The following is a 25,704-nucleotide window of genomic DNA, read 5'->3' on the forward strand; positions in this document are numbered from 1 at the left end:
TGGCCTTGAATTTGTGATGCTCCTGCCTTAGCCTCCTAAGCAGCTGGGATTACAGGTGTGCGCCACCACACCCAGCACAGATGAAATGAATTCTATGAACAGAAGGTGATTATGATAGCACAACAATATGAATTTATTTAATGCCACTGTTCTGCACACTTAAAATGGTTAAGATGGTAAAGTTTACATGTATTTGCTACAATTTTTAAAGTTTAAATGTCTAAAATATGTACATGAGTGTTTATGATAGCTTTGGTTGGAATAGCCCTAAACTGGGAACAAGCCAAATATGCTAGAAAGGGCAAATGGTTAAACAAATGGCAGTAATAATAAGTACTTAGTAATAAAAGTGAGAAACTATAAAACAACTTGAATAGACATCAACAGTCTAAAAGCCAACTCAAAACATCATACACTATGTGACTCCATTTATTAATGTTCTCAAGTTTACAAAATTATAGATATGAAGAATAGACTGGAGGTTGCCATCTTCCAGATGGTGGGAGGGTGGATGAGTGTCTCTACAGGTGAAAGGAGGGATCTTTGTGGAGACAGAAGTTTTGTACATTGATTGTGGTGGTGGTTACATAAGTCTACTATGCTACAATTGTATAGAATTCCACACACACACTTTCACAGATGAGTCCATGCAAAACTGATTAATCTGAACAAACTCAGTGGGTTACATCAATGCCAACTTCCTGGTTTTTCACATTATAGTTCTGTAAAATATTACCATTTCAGGAAACTGGGTGAATGGTGCATGGGATCTTTTTGTACTAATTTTGTAACTTCCTGTGAATGTATAATTATTTCAAATGTATAATTATTTAGGTATAAACAACATGCCAACCAAAATAAAAAACAAACTTGCTATTGACTTTACAGCATTTGAAGGCTTGACAACACAGACCAGAAAGTTGCCACCGATCTGACCTGGGCTGTCCATATTGAACTGGCTTTTGTCTCACTTAGCCACAAAGGTCAGCAGTGCACAACAACTGTGTCACTTTTTTTTTTAATATTTATTTTTTAGTTGTAGTTGGGCACAATACCTTTGTTTTATTTATTCATTTTTATGTGGTGCTGAGGATCGAACCCAGGGCCTTGCATGTGCTCTACCGCTGAGCCACAACCCCAGCCCAACTATGTCAGTCTTGGTAGGCTCTGCCTCTAGTTTGCCACGATTTTTACTTTTCTGTATGTCTGAACATTCTAATCCTGATCCGATCGATCGTTAAAGACTATCTCAGCAGGAGTCCGTTTCCTACAACACATTCCTGCCGTCCTTTGTGGCAGGTTTGTGCATCATTTGCGCAAGAACAGACTGCATAAAGCGGAGCCTGAGATGAACGGAAAAACCATGGGATATGCGTGTGTGACGACCACATATTGGAATCAGAATAAATGCAGAAATGCCTGTGAAACCCGTGCAAAGTACTTCATCTCCCAAACTCCAGGGCTTTCCTGGAGCGGGTTTCAATTTCTCCACACTTCCTCTGTCTTATCCACCCGGTGGATCCTCCCTACACTTAGTCTGTCCCGGCCCTGGGTACCTCGGACAGTTCGCTGGACCAGCCCGACCTCCCGGGCCCTCACACGCAGCCACCTCCAACTCGCGCCCCGCGCCCCGGGATGGCCCCGCCCCAGCCCCGGGCCATAGCGCGAGGACCCCGCGGAGCTGTCCGCGGCTACGCCTGACCCAACCTACCCAGTGGCCCATCCGGATAATCCTTCCAACCCGATATGGGCTACGGCGTGGTCCTCGGGTCTCGCACCTCCAGCCGAGGGCTGGGGCCCGCCGTTTGACGAGGAGCCTCGCGGCAGGCGAAGGGACGGCTGCCCCGGAGGGAGGCGGCGCGGCTCGCGCTCCAGCATGGCGGCGGCGGTGCGAGCTGCGGGCCGCCTGCCTGCGCTGTGCGGCGTGTCGACGGGTGAGCGCGGGGAGGGGGCGCGGGAGCCGGGGGTCGCCAGGGCTTGCGGGAGTCCGCGCGTAGGGAAGCGAGCAGCCTCCCGCGGCTCTCCCATCCAGCCCGGGACCCCTGGGTGACCTTGCGCGCGTTCCTTGCCTCTCTGGGCGTCGGGTTGCTTGGCTGTAAAATGACCGTGAAGTGTACTCGGTTCTTCACGGTTCGTTTCGGTGAAGAGGAGGGAACTGGCGAGCCTCGCTTTCCCGGCGGGCAGGCGCGACCCCCGGGGTCACATGGTGATGCCCACCGGGTTCGAGGCTGAGAGGCGCCCGCGGGGCTCTGAAGGTGATGTTGGTTCTCCAGGTGGAGTCGGAGAGCACTGGCCTCGGTCAGCTGAATTCCAGCTGGCCGGTGGCCTCAGTGCAGAGACGGATGACTCGGACGTCAGCCCGCAGTGTCGCCGTTCCTGTCCCCCGCCCCCCCCGGGCCCCCTGGTGGGTTGTGTGCACCTAGGAAGGCGCCCTGTTGCAGTGCCGCGTAAGGTTGGTTCCAGGGCCGCTGCGTGGCCGCCACCTGCCTTCTCTGCCCTATTTTGTTGTTAAGTCCACAGTTCAGCATTTCTAATTCTGAAACTCAAAGCCCCCTAAAACCCTCAAAGTTCCTTTTTTTTTTTTTTTTTTTTTTGTAACTCATTTTGCAGCAAAAAATTTGACCAGCAATCTTGGCAGAAAATCTGACCTTAATATTATTTTCTTTTGTCCTTGTGATTGTCTCTTCCTTTTATGTTTCTTCCCCCATCTCCTACTATTTCAAGGCCCCTTTCATAGCTGTCTTCCTTCATGAGTCTCAACTGTGTGCCAGCCACTGTCTTCCTCTGTTCATGCGTTTTCCCTCACTGTCTTCCCAATCCCTTTATGGAGTAGATTCTGTTATTACACTCTTTATACAGGTGGTGGAGGGAGCCACACAGATTGAGCAAGGGACATAGGTTTTTGCACCCAAAATTTCTGACACCAAAGTGTGTTTTTTTTTTCTATTTTTTTTTTTTTTTTTGTCTTCTTGTGTATAATTATTTTGTTTTTTTGTTTTTTTCAGCTTTATTGAACTATAACTCACATACCATACAGTACATCTATTTGAAGTGCACAAATACTTTCACAAACCCGTGCAATTATCGTTATAATCTAATTAGAACATTTTTATCACTCCAAGAAGAAAGCTTTTTAGCTGTAGCCACCACTGATCTATTTTCCACTCTTCTTAGCTCATATAAATAGAACCACATATATGGCAGGCTTATTTGGTGCAAGGTCATTAAGATTCATCCACATTGTAACATGTATCATTCTGAGTTTCTTAGGGCTGAATTGTAATGTGTCCATCACCACACTTTATCTACTCATCAGTTGAGGGACACTTGGGTTGTTTTCCAGCTTTTGGCTATTATGCCTAATGTTGCTGTAAACATTAGCATGCCATGTTTTTGCATGTGTGTCTATTTTCTTTTCTCTTGAGTATGTGCCTGGGAATGGAGTTGCTGGTTAAAATGGTAATTCCACACTTAACTTTGAGGGATGGCCAGAATGTTTTCACAGTACCTGAGGGTACAGTGAGGGTTTTGATTTTTCTTTGTCAACATTTCTTATTATCTGTCATTTGATTATAGCCATCCTAGTGAGTTTGAAGTGGTATTAATTTGAAATTTTGATTTGCATTTCCCTGCTGGATATGAATGTATTTTCATGTGCTTATTAGCCATTTTTACATATTTTTTTGGAGAAATTTCTGTTCAAGTGTTTTGGCTCTTTTAAAATTGGGTTTTCGTTTTATTATTGAATTGTAAGGAGTTCTATAGGTGTCTAATCAGATGTATGATTTGCAGAATTTTATTCCATATGTTGTTTTTTAACTTTCTTGATAGTTTGTGGGTTTTTTTTTTTTTTTGTACTGGGGATTGAACCCAGGGGTGCCTAATCACTGAGACACATCCCCAGCCCTTTTTTATATATATTTTTAGAGACAGGGTCTCACTGAGTTGCTTAGGGCTTTGCTAAGGCTAGCTTTGAACTCAACAGTCCTCCTGCCTCAGCCCCTAGAGCTGCTGGGAATATAGGCGTGCACCACATGCCTGGCTTGATAGTGTTTTTTGAGACATACAAGGTTTTTGTTTATTTGTTTTTGTAGTGCTAGAGACTGAACCCAGGCATGCTGGTTCTTCTACCATTGAGCTTTATCCCCCTCCCCGAAACACAGGTTTTAAATTTTGGTGAAGTCTGATTTATCTTTTTTTTTTCTTTTTCTTTTTATCACTTGAACTTTTCGAGTTATGTTTAAGAAACCATTGGTAGACCTGAGGTCATGATAATTTACCTCTGTTTTTCTTCTAGGAGTTTTATAGTTTTAGCTCTTACCTTTAGATCTTTAGTCCATTTTGAGTTAAGTTGTACATAGGGTGTGAGGTAGGGCTCCAACTTCATTCTTCTATGGGTTGACACCCTGTTATTCCAACACCATTTATTGAACACATTCCTCTTTCCCTATTGAATGGTCATGGTCCCTCTGCCAAAAATCAGTTGCCCATAAATGCTGTCCAAGCCTGTTCTGGAGAACCACACTGTATGAAGGGTTGCACAGGGAGGTACAGTCAGAGCCTGGTGCTGTGGGGGCTTCAGAGGGTGGAGGTTTCACAAGAGCTGCTGAGCCTCCAGGATCTGGTGGATCCAGGAACTCATATACAAAAGTGTATGAGAGCGAGTTCAAGACTAACTGTGTGTCTGGATGGCTATGGGGAGGGTGGGGCAGGGGCAGCGGGAGGCTGGTGTGGAAGCCTGGGGCCGGGTCGCAGTCCTGCAGGCCCAGAATTTGTAACTTGGCAGCAGGGAGCCAGGGAAGGACATGTCAGGGCTGTTAATTGATGAAGCTTCTTACTGTAGAAAGGTGGTAAATACAAGGGGAGAGGCGGGAGACCCATTAAGAAACCTTTAACCTGTGGCTGAGTGATGCTAAGACCTGAACAAAGAAGTGGCAGCAGGACCACAGCAGGGGTGTGGCCCACGGCAGAGGGATTTTTAAAGTGACTGCCAAGCATGATGCCTGGTTGATGGGAGGGTGAAGAGAAGGTGCAGGATGATGGCAGCTACTTGGCCAGTGGTCACTGAGCCCGGAAATCACTCGTCCACTTCTCTTAGTTCTTTAATTCTGTGGATGGTATTATTCTATGAATGTCACTGTTTTATTTATTTTGGGGGTACTGGGCATTGCACCCAATTGTGCTTCACAGAGCCACATCCTCAGCCCTTTATATCTCGAGACCTGAATTTGCACTTCCCCTGCCTTAGCCTCCTTGGTATCTAGGATTGCGGGTTTGTGCCACAGTAGCTGGCTCACGTTATTATTTTAAATGTCCTTCTTCATGTAGGAATGTATCTTTAAAATTTATTTATTCTTGTTGGAGGCCTGGGGATATAGCTCAGTGGTAAAGCACTTGCCCAGCATATGTGAGGCTCTGGGTTCTATTGCCCACACCACAAAACAACTCCACTTTTTGCTGAGTGCAGTGGCCTTTACCTGTAATCCCAGCAACTTGGGAGCCTGAGACAGGAGAATTGCAAGTTGGAAACCAGTCTGGGCAACTTAGAGAGACCCTATCTCAAAAAACAAAGAGGGGATGTGGCTCAGTGATGAAGCACGTGCCTGCAGGCTCCAGACCCTGGGTTCAACCCCAGCACTGGAACCAAAAAATATTTATTTACTTATTTTTAATTGACAGGTCGTTTATGGTGCAGGCAGCTTTCCCTGAACACCTTTCCAACAGCTTCTGTTTTGGCGCTGAAGACCACTCTCAGCAATGGTGAGATTCATTTGAGAACTATCTGTTCTCATAAGATTTAAGAAGAATTTCTGTAGATTTTAAAATGTCAATGGCCGAGGCATGTCCTTGATGATGGTATTGTACAGTCTTGAGTATTTTTCAAATTTTTTATGACTGCAGTTGTTGTAGTTCAAGGCTTTAAAAAATAATGGTTGCCATTTTTGAGTAGGTATTGTGCACTAGGCTTGAAACATGTCACCTTGTTCAGCCCTCACACTGGCTTTCATGAGCTTATTCACATTTTAGAGATGATAAGGTGAATCTCTGGGAGGCCAAGTGACTTGTTCAAGATCATACAGCCAGGCCAGGCACAGTAGTGCACACCTGTAATCCCAGTGACTTCGGAGGCTGAGGCAGGAGGTTGCAAGTTCAAGGCCAGCTCTGTCTTAAAATAAAAAATAAAAAGGACTAGGGATGGGGCTCAGTGGTTAAATACCTCTGAATTCAATCCCCAGTACCTTCCCCCAAAAAAGAATGAAAGAAATCCCACAGCCAGTGAAGCAGGGCTGGTCTCAGAGCTTTCTGGATGCTGTGATGTCCCCTCCTGTGGACACAGACTTCCCTGACACAGGGCAGGGCCTCTCTTCAGCTGCCTTCTGGGAAGTCCAGGCCAACCTTGCTGTGCAAGGAAGCCTGGCCCTTTCACCTGGGCTGTGTGGGTTGGGGCTGTGTCCTTGAGCTTCTGGGACTCCTGAGTGCTGGGCTTCCCTGTGGGTCTCCTGCCTTTTCCTCTTGGAGACCCGCCTGTGAGATGCCTTGGAGATCCTGGGAGAAGTCCAGCTGACAGGGCTTTCTCCCTAGTAGCAGATTTCCTACGACCTGTCACACCCACTGGGAATCAACCAGTTTGATTTGTTGCTTGGTTGATTCACTCACTGATTTATAGACAGTTTATTTACCCCTTAACATGTGCCAGGCACTGCCCTGACCTGAGCTGGTGTCGGGCCTGATAGGGATAGCTGTCCCCACTGCAGGTTGCTGTGCTATTCCTTAAAATATTAACTTCCAGGCTGGGGGTGCGGCTCAGAGGTTGAGCCTTGCCTAGGGTGCCCAAGGCCTGCAGTTGAATCCCCAGCACCACACCGGAAGTAAAAAAAAAAAAAATTGAGTTTCCAAAAGGTCGTGAAAGACTCAGAGCTTTTATTCCTAGTCCTTTCCTGCTCCTTCCCGTCATCTAGGGACACTTTCAATTCTTTCACCTTCCTCTGGTTATATTTCTAAATATGTTGTGTCTGCCGTTCTTTAAACAACATTGTTATGCTACTTGGAGATGTACCAGTCTATCCTTACCCTTACTTTCTTCCAGTATAGGTAGAAGCACAGTTTGGACTGAATCTCTGGGCATTGTTTTTGTTATTAAATTATGTTCACATTCAGAGCTGAGCTAGGTAGTATTCTACTGTTACAATTTTTCCTGGAATTAATAATTGCCTGACTTTTAAGAAGTTGATTGCTTTCCTTATCACTATATTTTTCTAAATGCTGCAACAAATCGGTCAGAAACATAGTAATAATTTTTCTAAAATCTCTCACCAACCAGTTTTCATAGAAGAGACCCAAGTGAGAAGGAAGGAGTTCTTAGTGTGGAAAGTGATGTGTGCTGAGGTAGAACCCTGGGGGCCCCTCCATCCCCACCTGAGGGGTTCTGGCCTATCCCACTTCAGGCTGCAGGGTTGTTGCTTCCTGAGTCTGGGGTCTCATGACCTAAACTTAATAAGAACTCAAAGGATCAGAACAGAGTAAGAACTCAAAGGATCAGAACAGAGTTGATAAGTGAGGTGGATTGTGATCTGTAACTAAGCTTCAGAACGCGACTCAGCCTAAACTACTGAACTTTCTTCTTTAAAAAATCATAACACGGGGCTGGGGATGTGGCTCAAGCGGTAGCACGCTCCCCTGGCATGGGAGCGGCCTGGGTTCGATCCTCAGCACCACATACAAACAAAGATTTTATGTCTGCCGAAAACTAAAATGTAAATAAAATATTTAAAAAAAATCATAACACAGTGTAAGCAAAACCATTTACACAAGTGTGCATGAAAATTGACTGTTGTTTTGGTGGTACTGAGGATTGAACTGAGGGGAACCCTATCACTAAGCCACATCACCAGCCCTTTTTATATATTTTTTCTTTGTTTATTTGTTTTTGTGGTGCTGGGGATTGAATCCAGGGCCTTGTGTATGCAAGACAAGCACTTTACCAGCTGAGCTATATCCCCAGACCTATGTTTTATTTTGAAACAGGTTCTTGCTAAGTTGCTAAGGCTGGCCTCGAACTTGAAATCCTTTGCCTCAGTCTCCTGAGTCACTGGGATTACAGCCATGTGCCAATGCACCCAGAAAAAGTGACTATTTCTAATGTATGCAAAGCCCTGGGTTCAATCCCCAGTTCTTCCCTGCCTCCCATTAAAACAAACAAACAAAAAACAAGTGACTATTTCTAAATTCTAAAGTTGATTTCTTTTTATTTTTGACATTTGGCTTCTTTTAGGCTGGGTACATTATTAGCTATGAGTGATATTTCAGTCTTTCAAAAAAAATCTGTTAATAATTTTTACACTTCTTGAACTATATCAAAGATTATAATGCTGAACAGGGCAAGATGAAATTTCTTAATATTAAGATATGTGTTGAAGATGAAGGTGTTTACAAGAAAGGCTGTGTGTAGCAGAATGAGATTTGGAATGATAAAGTTCTGGTTTGTTAAACAATGAAGACCCAGGGCTGGGGTTGTAGCTCAGTAGCAGAGTGCTTGCCTAGCATGTGAGGCACTAGGTTTGATCCTCAGCACCACATATAAATAAATAAAGATCCATCAACAACTTAAAAAAAAAAAATGAAGACCCAGTATTTTCTAGCTACATTTTATTTGGTAGTTCATCAGGTGGTCTACAGTTCTAGAGGACATCTGTGTGCTAGGTGTGATCTCCCTTCCCACAGGTGAGCAAATCATCTGGAATTGAAATTAGTGTTGAAATCTCATCCAGTCATCCAGTACCTTGTGACATTGGCAAATCTATCTCATAGGCCTACATTTGAAACAAAATGGTTGTATTAAGTGCTGTCCAGTAATCAAAGATTATCCCTTTGTGTTTGGGTCTCTGTATTCAGTGGAACTATTTCGATGACTTCCTACCACCCTTAGATGTCACTCTCCCCGTCCTTACCCGCTTTCTTTCTCTGGCTGTGTGAGTCATGGTTGGTGCTGCTGATGAATCTGCGGTTACTGTCCTCTACATGGCTTCACTCAGAGTTGAAAACAGCTGTTGTCATTTTTTTCTTCCTTTTTTTTTTTTTGGCTTTCTATTTATCAAGCCAATACCCTTAAGGCCACTTTCCCTCCAGGGCTGTTTTAATCCTGTCACTTCTCTAGTGAAGCACAGAGCTCTAGAATCTGTGCATACACTGATCCTGCCAGCACTGTCCCACTCCTTCATAGCCACCTGTTCCTGTCACCTCTGCCTTCTTCCTCACATGACACCGCCATTCCTGGGACTGGTCAGATGGCTTCCTCTCAGACATGGCTGTTCTAAAATCTTTTTTCAAGTAATTGATGCATGTGGTTAAAAAAAAAAAATTTCCCCCAAAATACAAAAGCGCAGGTCTTTCACATTCAGCCTTAAATGCCCCTGTTTTCTTCCACAGAGGTGGCCGCTCTTCAGTTTCTTGCATGATCTTCTAGAGTTGTCTACAACATGCATTCCCTGCCTCCCTGGGTTTTGAACATAAAGGGCAGGGTACCCTCTACACATTGCATCTTGTTCTTCTGAACAGTTTCACTTGAAGGTCTTTCCTCATCTGCCCACTGCCCAGCTGCATACAGCAGAGGGCGCCATTTGCCCAGAGCAGCCCAGGAGCTCAGGCTGGATCATGCAGGGCAGAAACCCTGGCTGCACAGAGCTTTCTTGAAACTGTGAAATCCACTGTGCAAATGAACCATGACCTCTCTAGGATGGGCATTTAGGTGGCTTTCATTCAAAAGTTTGGTTTTATTTTTTAAAGAACAGTTGTCCTCAAAATATGATTCTTAAAAGATTAGAATTTTTAGTGACTTATTTTTATCAGTCACAGTTATTTGGTGTTGGCAGCTCCACAGCCAGGGAGCATCTAACTTGGTTTTGTTTCATCTCTCTGTAGGCCCTTTGTCACTGCGGGGAACCAGAGACAGCCGACACTTCACCAGCTTGAGCCATGCGCTACAGACACAGTGCTGTATCTCTCCTCCCAGCAGCTGGTCAGGCCAGCAGTACAGACCCTACAGCTTCTTCACTAAATGTATGTAGACTGGCACACACTTCCACCTCCTGCAACAGGAAAGTAGGGGTGCTTTCCTGTCTTGATTTTTCTTCTGTCATAAATGAATTAACATTTTAGTGATTATTAAACTAAAAATGCATGTTAGTGTAGCAACTAGAATTATCTCATGTGCTATAGCTATATTTGGAGAGCGCTAGTTTACTCTGAGCCCCTCATTTGGGGCACCTACGGCCTAAAAGTATTGAATTGTGCCCCAGATACCCTGCTGATTTAGAGTCACACCAAGAAGGCCCTCACTGTTTTTAGCTGGTCCTTTGCTAGGACATATCATTTGGAGAAGTTTAAGAGACGTCACTACTGAGACCTGAGTTGTGATTGGCAGACATCAGGGAAGCAAGTCTACTGGTCAGGGACTTACTGGGATTTAATGTTAGCTATCTTTTGTGGAAAAAAAGTAGAATTGTCTCCTCTTGTGTTTTCCAAATGTAATCATGTTTTATGTTCACTGTATGATTTTATTTTATTTTCATTACCTCAGTGACATGGGTGAAGCTGGGCTTTGCTGGCCTTTCTTATTCTTAGGAGAGTGTAGATCTTTGCTTTACAACTACAGAATTTTTAAAAACCCCGTTTCCTTACAGTGACAGCAGATGAGCTCTGGAAAGGTGCTTTAGCAGAGACTGGTGCTGGGGCAAGAAAAGGAAGAGGCAAAAGAAGCAAAAAAAAGAGAAGGAAGGATCTGAACAGGGGTCAGGTCATTGGTGAAGGTAAATGTGTTTGGTTGTTTTGACAGTTTTCAGATTTGGTCCTGAACTTGGGGTGGGAAACTGATGATCTTGGGAAGGGGAGAAATGGGAAGCAAGCTGGGTCTGAGGGAGGCTTGAGGGGCCCAACGGCAAACTTAGTTCTAAAAAGAGTCAATGTGCTTTTAAAGTATTTTCCCCAGATTTTATGGATATTTGGCAAACAGGAAACATTCTCATTAAGTGCACAAGGATCCATGGTTTAGAGTCCAACCAGGGGGCTTACCAGCTGCCCCAGAGTGTCAGGTACCCCTGTGGGGCACAGCTGTGATGGGTCCTGTGCTGCATACAGCCCAGTGCAGGCAGGTGGAGCTCGCAGAGAGCTGGCAGGCTTCCCCTGCCCAGAGAAGACAGTGACCAAGAGCAGACCTGTAGTCACAGGGCCTGTTGCAGCTACTTAACTGGGCTGCTGTCACACAGAAACTGCCCTGGACAGCGCATGGTTGGACAGGCCCAGCTGTGTTCCAGTAAAACTTTATTTACAAATCAGCTGGTGGGCCACACTTGGCCTTGGTCCTTCACGTGCTGATGTGATTGTTTATACTTGTGCTTTTGAAAGCAAAAATAGGATGGGTGAACTTGAACTGGCTTATTTTTACTGTTGTGCAGACTCATCGCTTTTGATACTAACAACCTTTCAGAAATAAAGGAAGCACCTTGTGCTGCACTTCTAAGATTTCACATCTGCTTGGGTGCTTGTTTTAGTTTTAAAGCATTTGTTATTTATTTTTAATAATATTAATAATAATAATGATTATTATTATTATTATTTTTGAGACAAGTCTTGCCATCTGGTCTTGCCAGGCTGGTCTTGAACTTGCAGGTTAAAACCTCCTGTCTCAGCCTCCCACCTACCTGGGACTGCTGACATGCACCACTATATCTGGCTATAATTTATTTTTTCAAATTATAAAAATCGTATGCATACCTTCTCAGTAAAAACGCAGATTGTAGAGAAAACTAAAAGCCCCTGATGTCCTTCTGCCATCCACATTCCCATTGTCTCCCCTGAGGGGCCACTGGTCTCATATTGGTATTTCCTTCAGTTGTTTTTGTGTGTGCGCGTGCGCGCTTTTGTATAAATTCCCTAAAAGAAATAGATACTGTCTTAAAAAAGAAAAGTAAAAGATAATTTTACCATATGGTACATGCAATTTTTTAACCCAATAAGAGGTCTCAGGGCTGGACATGGTGGCACACCCCTTAACCCCAGCGACTGGGGAAGCTGAGGCAGGAAGATGACAAGTTCAAGAACTTAGCGAGACCCTATCTCAAAATAAATAAAAAGGGTTGGGGATGTGGCTCAGTGGTAGAATGCCACTGGGTTCAATTTCCAGAAGCAAAAGTAATAATAATAACATGTCTTAGAAATCATTCCACATCAGAACCTGGAGAGCAATGGTTTTTGATTTTGTGCAGGATATGGCACCTGTTGGCTGTGCGTTCAGCCGTTCCACTGTTGCCGACTCGGCTTACGTGCGTTCCAGGTCGTGTTTCAGCAGACATCTTAGCGCTCACAGGCCTCACTGGTGTTTCTCTTGGTAAAAGTGAAAGTGCGGTCACATGCCTGTAGGGTAGATATGCATAAAATTGTGACAGTGCAAGGTCACCTGCCGTGTGACCACATCAGCTTCAACTCCACCACACTGTGCAGGTGACTGTACACGCGTTCCCTGGCATTAACACGTGAAGAGTGAGCAACTTTTGGAAGTTGTCAGTTACCTATAATCTTAACCCTCCAGGGCGCTACGGCTTCCTGTGGCCGGGTCTGAATGCCCCTCTCATGAGAAATGGAGCCGTGCAGACTATTGCCCAGAGGAGCAAGGAGGAGCAGGAGCAGGTGGTGGCTGACATGCTCCAGCAGAGGGAAGAGTGGGACCGGAAGCGGAAGATGAAAGTGAAGCGGGAGCGAGGCTGGAGCGGGAACACGTGGGGTGGCCTCAGTCTCGGCCCCCCGGACCCTGGTCCCAATGGAGGTATTGGAGGCCTGGTTCGCTTGCCTTTGGGTAGAGGACATTTCGTCCTACAGAGTTTCTGAAAATAATTTTATTGTTTACTTGTCTGTTTAGATTACCCTTTTTGAAAAAAGTATTTGACCTCTTTGACTAACTTTCCACATTGTTTTCCCAGTTGCATTTGTGGGACACTAGAGGCCCGTAACCAGGAAGTGTTCCTCCAACAGAATGGAAAGTGCTGGGTCCTAGTGCCTTAGCAGGTGCCTTAGACGTGGTGGTATACGTAATAGATCTGTAGGGCGCAGTGTTTCCCAAGCGTGGCCTCAGGCTTGGAGTGCTGTTTAACAGCAGAGTTGAGAGACCAGAGAGCTATCACTAAGCCTTTGTAAAAGCAAACATGAAACAAAAATTGATGACACTTAGGCTGAATTAGAAAACAAAGTCTCCCCCTCCCCAAAGAAGGCAAATTCACCTGAAAATCTTGCTCTTGCCAGTAAGTGGGAGAGGAGGAAGCAAACAGGAGTTTGGCTCAAAGTGAAGGAACGGTTGGGCTGGAGAGGATGGGGCGAGCATGCAGGAGGGTGGAGGTCTGGGAGGGAGAGGACCTGCCCACGAGCCAAGTCCCCAGTGACCAGATCCAGAGTTCAGACAGACGGGCTGCTGTTAGCCAGCAGGGGCAGAGTGCAGGTTTGGGTGAGCCCGTGCAATGGGGGTGGAAAGGTGGGGAGGTCACCTGGTATGTGATGGCTTCGGTCAGGATCATCAAGTCAGATAGTGGCATTGGTGAACATGGCCACCAGAATATTTCTTGATGAAAAGGTGGCACTTGGCAGTGGCTTCACTATCACCCAGTGGGTGGGACCCAGGCAGTGTCCCGGAAAGAAGATTGACTCTGAGCTGACCTCTGTCAAAGCCAACTGCTGGGTACAGAAGCTTTTATTCTGCTCTCCTATTTTATTATGTAATTGAGATTTTCTGGAATAAGTAAAAGCAAGAGAATTGGGGAGTGTTTGAAATAGCTCCCGTGGTGAGCAGAGGATGAGAACTGAAAGCCGAGGAGCAGGGAGTTCCCAAGCGAGTCAGACCCACAGTTGAGAGTGGTGAGCGTGGGCCAGGCTCTGATCTCTCCCGACAGCACCCACAGGCCACTTGTGACCAGACAGCTGCCTGGGTTCTGGCCTGAAGAGGGCGGTAGAGACAAAGGTGTAGGGGTTGAGGACGTTGGTGAGATCTTTGAGGAATGAGGGACTTTGGTGTCTCATCGTGAGAGAGGCTGTGAAGACCCCAGTGGACCAGATGCGAAAGCGATCTGGAGGCTCTGGAGGTGTCGGGGCTCCAGGAACCCGTGCCTCAGGAGCCGGCAGCAGGGAGCTGGAGAGGGGGAGGCTGCAGTCAGAGAGCCGTGGCTGAGCTCATGAAGTCAGGCCAGGCAGTCCCCGTGGATGATGGGAACTGGGACACAGCCTGGAGAGCGGCACCAGAGAGCTCAGGTTCTTCTGATTGGAAGTCTGAAGGTACCTGGGAAAGGCTGTCACACGTGAGCAGCTTGGATGCTCTTATCTGTGTGCTTTTTCTTCTCTCCTTGTAGAGACCTATGAGGACTTTGATACCAGGATACTCGAGGTAGGCCTGCCGAGCTCAACTCTCAGGGTCCTCTGGAGAGGTTGCCAGGGTGGGGTGGGGTGGGCAGGAGGAGCTGAGCAAAACTGTGGTTACAGTGATCTCTCGGACACAGACTCAAGTTCAGGGAGGAATTAACACAATTTGAAGTTCAGTTCCTTGATGTTGGTGGTCCCCACTGCTGCCTTGGTTTTTAGGGGACTATGAAATTGAGGTTTGCGAGGGGCAAATTCAGGAGCAGAATTTGGAGATTATATTAAGTTCCTTCTTCCTGGAGCTAGAGTGTGCTATCTGGTGGCCTCTTGTGGAGCTGTACACCAGTTGTGTCTAGGACACAATCAGAGAACAGGTTGGGAGGAGCAGGGGCAGAAAGCCTCAGGTTATGGCCAGTGTCCAGTTTGGATAGGGCAGTGGTCTCTGGGCTGCTCGCAGATCCTGTGTCAGGTGTACTTGAACCACCCTTCCAGGGCACTCTCTAATGGCAGTGTTCCTTTGAGCTGGTATGTGCATTTAATCAGTGTTTAATAATGTGGAACAGAGCCGGGCGCGGTGGTGCACAACTGTGATCCCAGTGGTTTGGGAGGCTGAGGCAGGAGGATTGTGAGTTTAACAGCCTCAGCAAAAGCAAGGCCCTAAGCAACTCAGTGAGACCCTGTCTCTAAATAAAATACAAAAAAGGGATGGGGATGTGGCTCAGTGGTCAAGTGCCCCTGAGTTCAATTCCCGGTACCTCCCCAAAATGTGGAATAATTGATATATCAAATTTGTGACAAAGCCTCTCTGAATATGTATATTTTTTCTTCAATATCAGTTACATTACATTATGGAATTAAAAATATGTTTACAAGTATTTTATGTTGGTATCCCATTGTGTGTTATTCCCCCCACCTCAATTCTAGAGATTGAACCCAGGGCTTTGTGCATGCTAGGCAAGCACTCTGCCACCAAGCTACATCCCCAGCCCTTTTTACTTTTTATTTTGAGAAGGGTCTCACTAAGTTGCCCAGGCTGGCCTTGCCCTTGCCTTCTTCCTGCTTCAGTCTCCTGAGTCACATGGATTACAGGCGTGTGCCCCTACATACACCCCAGTTCATAGCTTTTGAAAGTTAATCCCACTGAAAGAGTCTTTCATATGTAGGTTGTTTCCTATAAGATCATTCAAAAGTGTGGACTCAGCCTCCCTTTTCCTTAAACTCCTTCCTAGGAAGGAAAGGGGACAACTGTCATTTAAGCAGTTTAGTTAATAGTTTCATAATTCCTGGCCTTTAAAATAGGCTGAAAAAATTGGAGATTTTCCTGAAGTTTATAATAAATAGGTGTTTCCAAATTCTGTATTCTTGTTTAAGCCTGATCCTTAACATAGCAATCCAGTCCTACGAAGTTTTTTCTTTACGTTGCATTTCATCATTTCTAAGATATTTTAGTACCTTTGATACTGGAACTTGTCTTATAATCAGTGTTAAACTATTTCAAAGTTTAATCCACAGTGTTTTCTTTCCTGTGTACATTTATTAAGATAGGGTATATTGAGTTGTGTAGTTGTAAATTCCTTTAAAGGTTATCTCTCCTAAGAACCCTATGAAATAGGAAGAGAAAGTCTTATTTCCGTTCTGTTCCTGAGGAAATGCTTCAGAGGGAGGGTTTGTTTGGGAAGTTTGCTTCTGTGCCTACAGACTGGAGGTACTGGGCCCCTCACCAAGCCTGTGTGGCTGAGCCAGCAGGTCCTCGTCCTCTACCTCAGAGTTTTCTTCAGCTGTCCTATTGATGAAGCATTTTGTCTTTTAGGTAAGAAATGTTTTTAATATGACAGCCAAAGAGGGGAGGAAGAGATCAGTCCGTGTCCTGGTGGCTGTGGGGAATGGGCAGGGAGCTGCAGGTGAGTGGGGTGACGCTGAACACAAAGAGGCCTGGCTGCCGGTCTCACTTTTTCTACTAATAGAGTCGTCTAGAGGTCTGGGCTCACAAACCTGGTGGTAAACCAAGAGCTCTTAAGGCCTACATCTGAGGACTGGGTATTTTAAAGGGCTTAAGACACCATTGTATTGTGCATAATAGTGAAAAATTAGAACAAGTCCAGTCGGGCCTAGTTACAGGATAGCTATCCAATGTAATATTCTTTTTTTAAAATATTTATTTTTTAGTTATAGGTGGACACAATATCTTTATTTTTTATGTGGTGCTAAGGATCAAACCCAGTGCCTCACACATGCCAGGCGAGTGCTCTCCCTCTGAGCCACAACCCCAGGCCTCCAAAGTAATATTCTATAGCCATTAAAGAATTGTGAAAAATTACTTACACAATAAGTAATTTTTGTTAAAAATTTGTCATGTAATCATGATTTTTTTAAAGTCATTTATATGCAAAGAAAAAAACTAGAAGACTATACACTGATAAGTGTTCACTTGGGTTAGCAGGTTTGTCAATCATTTAAATTTTCTTCTTTAGACTTTTAAAGTTTCCCTACTGAACATCTTGTTTTTGAAATGTGTTCACATAGAACTAAAAAACTGTTAGTTGCTTCCTTTTGAAAATTTCGAAGCAAAAGCAAAATACATGATAGTGCGTTGCTGTAAGAGACCATGGATAGCAGTTACTGTTGTCTCTTTTCAAAAATATCTTTTCTGAAATTTTGTGTCCATGTTACCTCCCTTTACCTTTTTATAAAAAGCTTAGCAGAGATCTTATTATATCCATGAATTTGCACCTTGCTCTTCTTGCTTGGTTTTGCCCTCAGAGGTCTTCTGTTAGCATAAGCAGATTTTTGGTATTGGTTTCATAGTGTTCCAGTGTGTGCATAGACATGATTTTTGACCCAATCCCTATTGTTTCCAAATTTGTATCATTTATTAAAAACAACAACAACATTGACCTTTTTGTACATGGAGTTTGTTGAACTTTTGGAAGTATAGAAATAGGAGAAATATCTTGTAATTGCTGCCGCACTAGGTTTAAATGTCAAGTATTGCCAGATCTCCTCCTCAAAGGTTGCATCAGTTTATGTCCCTCTGTACCACCCGTCCTTGCCCTGAGTAGTATCAGACTTTACTGATTGTCAGTATGGTCCCTGAAATGTCTCTCCTAGTTTACATCTGTACTTTCTAAGTTAGGAGAGCGCCGCCGCCATTTTGCGTGTTCATTGGCCATTGCACTTTCACTTTGGACATCTGTCAGTTCGGGTGCTTTGCATATTTTTTTAATTGGGTGGTTTTCTTGTCCTTATTGATTGGGATTAGCTTCTTGTAAGTTAAGGACATGAGCCCTTTTTGTCTAGCAGATATTTTGACTTAGTTTTGAATTTTTTTTCCACATCGAAGCTTTAAAATCCACAGAAGTATTAACCCTTAACATAGCAAATTTATCAGTCCTAGGTCACTTCTGGTTTGTGTTTTGCTTAGAAAGCCTCCATTTGAAGATTATAAGTAAGTCCACTCATATGTCCCTCTAGGACTTCCATGGTTTACTTTGTTCTGTTTAAACTAGGAACTGGAATTCAAGCCCCTTTCATCCCAGGCCTTAGATGTCTTGCGTATTTTATTTTCCTGTGTATAACTTAAAAACACAGTACTTTTTTCAAATTAAATAATAAATGGTGGCAGCAAATAATGGAAGCATTTCTGCAACTTGTGATAAACCTCATTTCTTAGGGTAAAGCATTTACAAATTGGAAACTATTGGGTTTATTTTTCTGGTTAATTAAAATCTAAATTCTACTGAAATCATAGTTTTACTCTATAACAATGTATTTTCCCCCATCCCTTCTGGTCATTTTAATCTCTTTACACAAGTGTCCAAAAACATTGCCTTTTATAAATATAGAGCATACTTAGTTTTAAAAATTGAGTGTATTTCATTTTATTAGAGATTTATAAAAGGTAATGTTATGTATCTAAATGTAAAGTCTGTAGAATGCTCAGAACAGATGAGCGCATCTCTGGCTTTCTTCATGGCTGGTTGTGCATAGCAGGTGTTCTGTGGGCAGTTGAAAGAAGGGCGTGAAATGTTGTAGAGCCCAAACTGGGAGCTGGGGAGAGGCACAGGCTGGGTCAGAGTAGCTTTCCTTTTCATAAGTTTTGCTTTTTCTTTTGAAGGTTTTGCCATTGGGAAGGCCACTGAGCGGGTGGACGCTTTCAGGAAAGTACGTGCATGTTTTTCTTTGTTAACATTTAGTAGAAGATGAAAAGCTCTGTGTTCACATGGGGGCACTGCAGGCACACAGTCACGTATCACGAAGGAATCGTCAGTGTATGTGTGATAATGATCTTGTGGCTAAGTCCTTATCTTTTAAGGTGCATAGGGGGAATTTTTTATAATAAAATACTTTATAAAATAGTTTTGAAACCCAGCGAGAGATTTAGGAGAATGTGTTCCTTCTTTTCTTCAGGCAAAGAACAAAGCCATCCGCTATTTGCATTACATAGAGCGGTATGAAGACCATACAAGTGAGTGTGGGTCTTTTCTTGAAGATTTGCAGAATGCCACTGTGTCATGCCCTGTCTGTCTTTGTGTTGCTCTGACTGCATTCTTACAAATGTGCAAAATGAGGAAACAGCCTGGCCTGGGGGGGTGGCAGGAGAATGAGTGGGGTCAGCGTCTGTGTGTCCTGTGGGCTGACTGCTTAGGGCAGCACCGGGTGCTCTGTGGCTTTTGCAGACATTAAAGCCACACGCCTGACCCTCCTGTATCTGCTTTACCTCCCAGTATTCCATGACATCTCGTTGAGATATAAGAGGACGCACATCAAGATGAAGAAACAGCCCAGAGGTAACTGGAAAGCTCTGACTGACTCTCTGTTGAACATAAAGCAGAGAAACCACAACAGTCCCATCCTCCCCCCTGGCGTTGTTCGCCTCTCCTTGAACTCATCCTGAGAGTGACAGATGGGAAGGCCTGAATTAGGCTGAGGAAGGCGAGGCTCCTGGGGAAGAAGCCAAGGTCGGGCTGCACAGGCCCAGGCCTGTTCCCAGAGTGGCTGAGGCGGGCGGAGCAGGTGGTGGTGGTCAGGTTGGATGAGTGGGCACATGGTTCCTCCTGGAGCCTTCACCCAGCTGGACGGTGTTCCTTCCTGCCAGTCACGTGCTGCTCCTCTACAAGTGTCGTGGTGTTAGGCTTGTTATTTGGTGCTGGGGATTAAACCAGAGACCCGCACCTGTGAAGCACGCGCTGTCACGGAGTTCCCCCCAGCCCCTCACTGTTGAGTGCTGTTGAATTTCTATGATCTCTATTCATTGAGGCACTGGGTGAGCAGAAATGGCCTTTTCTGTCTTGTGGACAGGCCACAGGCAGTGTTGGCTATGGGGACAGTCACGCCCAGTGCACTCTTGGTGCAGAATTCTTAAACATTTGGATTTGCATTTTGCTTGCAGTTCTGTAATAAGAACCTGTTTCATTTGACTGTAGTTTTTTAAATCTCAGGAGTTCAGGTCAGGAGCTGGGTGCAGTGGTACACATCTGTAATCCCAGTGACACTCAGAAGGTTGAGACAGGAGGATTGCAAGTTCCAGGCCAGCCTCAGCAACTTAGTGAGGCCCTAAGCAACTGAGCTACTGCCTTGTGCCTTTCTCAATGCTGTCAGGAGGAAGAGGAGGGCCACCTTCATCAGAGTGGCCAGAGGTGGCCTCTGAGCAGGGGCAGTGTGAGTGAGATCCTGAAGGAAGAGGAGCATAGGGGGCAGGCCTGGGAGAACGTTCCAGGCTGGGGCATGCCCCAGGTGCAGTGTGCCCTCGTGCACAGGCCATGTGAGGACAGTGCAGTAGGTGGGGTCAGGCACGTGTGTGTGTGTGTGTGTGTGTGTGTGAGAGAGAGAGAGAGAGAGAGAGAGATAATGATATTGTGGGGGAAGATCGTGCAGACGTCTTTGTTTAATTCAGAGAGCAATGGCAAGTGAGAGGCTGTGCCCGGGAGCCTTGTGTTGCTGAGGATCAAACCCAGTGCCTCACACATGCCAGGCAAGCGCTCTGCCTCTGAGCTATAGCCCCAGCCCTGGCTTGTGTTTTTGAAGCTCTTCTGGAGGAGGGATTGCTGGTGGCCAAGAGCAGAGCACATGGCTAGAGGGGAGGAGACCACCTCAGCACTAAAGGCCATCAGGGAGGTGAGAAAGCACTCCAGGAGCCACCAATTCAGGAGACGCTGCCACTTAGGCCAGAAGGTGTTCCCAGGAGAGGGAAGTGGTGTCGCTGCCAGGGCAGCTGAGTGCTCTAGGAAGGTGAGGACAGGCGTCTCCCTTGATGGTAACCAAGCATGGACACGGGAGCTGGCATGGGTAGAGAGCAAAAGAGTTTTCAGGCACTTAAGTCTTAATCTAAGTAATAGCCTGGTTCCCCCCCCCCCCCCCACTACATTTAAGGTAGATGTTCTGTTTAATTTTTGTACATACCATTGAATAAATGTCGTCCTGGAAGTCACACCAGCTGAGTGTGGTGAAGCCAAAATGTCATTCCCTAAACCCAGAGCCACATGAAAGACAGCATGCTGGCAGGTGCTCAGTCCATTTCCTGTCTCCTAGGATACGGCCTCCGCTGCCACAGGGCCATCATTACCATCTGCCGGCTCATTGGCATCAAGGACATGTATGCCAAGGTCTCTGGGTCCGTCAACATGCTCAACCTCACCCGGGGCCTCTTCCATGGGCTCTCCCGCCAGGTAACCTTCCCTGGGGTTTGAGCAGGTCTGGCTGTGCTGCAGACCAAGGTGCTGAGGGTCTCCTAGGGGCTCTCACGGCCACCTGAGGATGTGGGCATTCTTTGCTGTGTGTGGCGTATCCCCTTAGTCAGACCCACTGAGAGCTTGCAATGGTCATGTGCACGTGTGGATATGCAGCAGCAAATCCCGTCATCTAGAGCTGCAGTAATGCACCAGTAAAAAACGTGGAAAGAAAAAATTTTTAAAAAGGAGAGTTCATGGTAATTAACCAACAGATGGAGTTTTTGAAGTTATTTTTTGTTAAATATTTTTAGTTGTTGATGGGCCTTTATTTTATTTATTTGTACGTGGTGCTGAGAATCAAATCCAGTATCTCACACATACTAGGCAAGCGTTCTACCACTGAGCCACAACCCCAGCCCGCCTGGGTGGTTTTTGAATAAGATGATACACACAATCGTTTTACGTACCTCTGTTTAAAATGTGAAAATTAAGCTGGGCATGGTGGCACACGCCTGTAATCCCAGTGATTTGGGAGACTAGGGCAGAAGGAACCCAATTTTGAGGTCAGCCTCAGCAACTTAGCAAGACCCTGTTTCAAAAAAAAAAAAAGAAAAATATATGTGTATACATTTATATACTATGTATGTATAATTTATGTGTATATACATATCATTTTTATACCTGTATGTATATGTATATATTATTTATATATGTATATATAGATTTTTTTTAAAAAGGCTTTGAATAAAAGATCTTTTTGGAACAGCTTTTGTGCTGTTGGTTTTTAGCTAACATCCTTCAAAGCATTTCTAAATTCAGGCTCGGGAGGGTTAATTATTTAATTGTTTGGTGTGATGAAGCTGTTGGTTGCGTTTACCTTTCATGTTTCTTCCATGTGCTGTCGTTGTTTTCTCTTGGCATTTTGAAACTTCTCTTGTGGTCACTATTTATCATCTCTTCTAAAATGTCATCAGGACGAGTTGCATTTTTTAATGTGCCACTCAAAAAGGCAAAAATACCACTAATTTAGGTGAGATGCCTTTGATTATAAGATACCAATTTAAATTATTTTATTTTATTTATGAAACAGCCTATCTTTTTTTTTTTTTTTTGATCCCAGGAATTGATCCCAGTGGCACTTAACCACTGAGCTACATCCGTAGCCCCTTTTTAAAAATATATATATATATTTTAGTTGTAGATGGACACAATATCTTTATTATTTATTATTTATGTGGTGCTGAGGCTCAAACTTAGGGCCTCATGTTTGCAAGGCAAATGCTGTACCACTGAGCTACAACCCCAGCCCATCCCTAGCCCCCCCCTTTTTTAAAATTTTGAAACAGGTTCTCACTAAGTTTTAGGGCCTTTGATAATTGTTAAAGCTGGTCTGGAACTTAGGACCCTCCTGCCTCAGCCTCCCAAGAGGCTGTGTTTACAGGCATGTGCCACTGTGCCTGATGAAACAGCTTCTTTTTTCCAATTTTGTACACTTAGAGAATTAGGGTAGTACAAGCAGCCATAGTCTGGAAACATGAAGTTACACATATCAGATTTTTCAGGAACTATGAATAAACCATCCACTGGATGTATTTGCCTGTTTCCAGACTTCTGTGGCACCTGCTGCAGTGACCCCAGGGCTCTGCTGCCCAACCAGAGCTAGTCTTGTTTCTCAGCATCACCTCACCGAGTTGTTTTGAACCAAATCTCAGGTGCCATTTTATTTCATTCATAAATATTTCAGTGTAATCTCTAAAGGATCCATTTACTTCTATGGTAGAGTGCTTGCTAGGAATACTTAAGGCCCAGGTTTGATCCCCAGCACTGGAAAAAAAAAAAAAAAATGTCATGGTACCCTTACCATTCCTAAATATCATGACTCAGTATTATCAAGTATTGAATCTGTTCATTCAAATCTATCCATTTGTCCAATTTAAAAATATTTTTTTACACAGTGTGATTCAATCCCGTTGATTTGATTCAATTCAGTTGAGAAGATGTCAGCACTTCTGAAGTTTCTCCTGTGTCTTTTAAGTCTCTCTTGGTCTGTCCCTCTCTCTTCCCCCCTTGCTGCTGTTGTGTTGAGGAAGTCAGGTGGTTTGTCCCATAGTGTTTCCAGGGTTGAGCACCCGTGGGGTCCTTGATGTCCTTCCCCCCCCTGGACCTCCTGTGAGTTGGTTGTTAGATCTCAGGGCTCCGAGAGGTTCAGGCTTGGTGCTTGGCCCAGCAGGCACGTGCTTAGGGAGTTTGGAAGGCGAGGCCTGGCGTACCCCAGTTTGGGGTGGGAAGGTGGGCTGAGGCGTCCCCCTGTGACAGCCACTGTGGTTTAACCATCCAGAATCAGCTGGCACTGCTCTTTCCCCCAAGTGCTCTGGTGGCTACTGCACCCCCACCCCCACCCCCATCCCACCCCTGTGGTGGTGCCTCTCACTCCTATAGCCATAGGGACCCTCGGAGACCTAATTGCTGTTCTCACTTTGGTCTTGCCCAGGAAACCCACCAACAGCTGGCCGACAAGAAGGGTCTCCATGTGGTGGAATTCCGGGAGGAATGTGGCCCCCTGCCCATTGTGGTCGCCTCCCCCCGGGGGGCCTTGAGGAAGGATCCTGAGCCAGAAGAGGAGGTTCCTGACATCAGGCTGGACTGGGAAGAGGTGAAGGCTGCACAGGGAATGAAGCGCTCTATTTGGTCAGGTCTCAAGAGGGCCGCCACCTAATCTTCTCGCCACTGACCTTCCTGCCACCTGGCCCCCCCACTGCAACACCGTGCCTGCTGCCCTAGGCACCTGGGGACTCCCCCCTCACATCTTGCCATGTCACCTCTTTTTTTTTGAGGAAATTTCAACATTCTTTATTTACAAATAAATAATTCTAGTTTTGATTTATTGATCACATGATCTGTGCTAGGCAGTGTGACAGGGACGTTACACACAGACCTTGTTCAAGACTACTTTAAATACTTGCTAAAACCAACAAAAGTAAATGGAGCAGGGAGACAGGAAAAGACCCACCCAGAGGTAATGTGCACAGGGACGTGAAGGGCTGCGGTGGCTGTGCCCGACGCCCACTCGTGCTGGTCCATCTCTGGGAGGTGACCTCCCGCCCTGTCCCCCACAGCTGCACCCACCTCAAGCAGGGCCCAGGCTGCCCTGGTGGCAGGAAGTGCCTCGTTGTTCCGACTTGCACATCAAGTGCCAGCAGCGGGAACCTCTTGTCACATGCTTGACACCACTTGTGTGGTGTCTGGAGAAATGTCTCTTCACCTCTTTTTGCCCATTTGAAAAATTGGGTTCTTTGTGTTTTTATCATTGAGTTGTAACAACACTTTAGTATTGTGGACACAGGCCCCTGTAAGGGGTGTGACCCATCATGTTCCTCCTCCGTGGGGTGGATCATCATTTCCTGTTTCTTTGAATACTTTCTCTGTCCCCGTCCTCCTCCCATCCACTGCCGACACAGGTAGGCCCTTGTCACAGTCCCCCAGCCCGGCGCTTTCTCTGATTCAGATTGGGTGGTTCCCATTACTGTCCAGGATTAGTTCCTCTTTCCTCTCTCTTCTGCTCTCAGACCATCCACGCAGTATTTTTATTTTGGCTGTTGTATGTTCCAGTTCTAAATTTCCATTTGATTCTTCCTGATATCTTCTATTTCTTTGCTGAGACTTTCCAGTTTTTTGCTGTTTGGTGTTGTTTGTGATTTGCGCTGAAGCATTTCCACGATGGCTGTTCTGAATCCTTGTCATGTAGCTCCAACATCTGTGTCACCTCAGTGTTGGTTTCCGTTGTCCCCTGGGTAGAGGTGCACTTTCTGGGTTTTGGCATAATCAGTAGTGGTATCTCACACATTTTCATTACTGTGTTCTGAAACCCTGGGGTTGATGTGGCTTTCCCAGTAGCCTCCTCTGCCACCCTGGTAGTGGAATGGTCACCTTGGGAACGTGACCATGACCACCAGCTGCAGAGGATGTGCAGGCCCTGCTGCGGTTTCCCCCAGGCCTCTGACTGCACCTGCAGGACCGGGAGAGAGCCACCCTGGCCTGGCGCTGCTGAGTTCTTCTGTGGCTTCATGGGGTGTGGGCAAGGCCGCGTTTGTTTTTCTTGCAATATTTGACTGGATGGAGGCAGTTATTGATTGAAAGTTTCTGTCTTGTTGGGTCACCCTCCCTCCAGTATCTAATGAAAAGATATTTTAGATGTGGGGAATGAAGCGATCCTGTGTACTACTAGAAAATGGGGCTGCAGGAGGGGTCACTCCCTCACGACCAGGTGCCTTCCCTGAGTTGAGGACATGGGTCTGGTAACTGAGGGCTGTCAAAGGTAACCAGAGTTGATCAGGTTTCTTTGACCAGCAAAAAAATGAGCAGGAAATAAAATAAAAGATTGAGTACAAAGAAGTGAGGATACAGAGCGCAGCAGATTTCCTATCCAAAAAAATGGAGACTAGGAGACGGTGGACCAACATGTTTAAGATACTGAAAGAAGGGGCTGGGATGTGGCTCAAGCGGTAGCGCGCTCGCCTGGCACGCGTGCGGCCCGGGTTCGATCCTCAGCACCACATACAAACAAAGATGTTGTGTCCGACGAGAACTAAAATAAATATATATATATATATAAAGATACTGAAAGAAAACAATGCCACCCTCAATT

At 45.4% G+C, this 25,704-nt stretch overlaps 1 protein-coding gene across 1 annotated transcript; it reads left to right on the forward strand.

Annotated features, from left to right (window-relative positions):
• The first annotated feature begins 1,737 nt into the window (after positions 1 to 1,737).
• Positions 1,738 to 23,939, forward strand: Mrps5 (mitochondrial ribosomal protein S5). The gene is made up of 12 exons (XM_027919803.2): positions 1,738 to 1,934; positions 5,680 to 5,760; positions 9,919 to 10,056; positions 10,680 to 10,805; positions 12,584 to 12,817; positions 14,385 to 14,419; positions 16,202 to 16,292; positions 18,506 to 18,552; positions 18,799 to 18,856; positions 19,116 to 19,178; positions 20,920 to 21,056; positions 23,551 to 23,939. Exons 1-12 carry the CDS (start codon positions 1,877 to 1,879, stop codon positions 23,773 to 23,775), a joined length of 1,293 nt encoding a protein of 430 aa, XP_027775604.2. The 5' UTR covers positions 1,738 to 1,876; the 3' UTR covers positions 23,776 to 23,939.
• The last annotated feature ends 1,765 nt before the right edge of the window (positions 23,940 to 25,704 follow it).

Source organism: Marmota flaviventris, chromosome 14, assembly GCF_047511675.1.
Source record: "Marmota flaviventris isolate mMarFla1 chromosome 14, mMarFla1.hap1, whole genome shotgun sequence".
Classification (NCBI taxonomy): domain Eukaryota; kingdom Metazoa; phylum Chordata; class Mammalia; order Rodentia; family Sciuridae; genus Marmota; species Marmota flaviventris.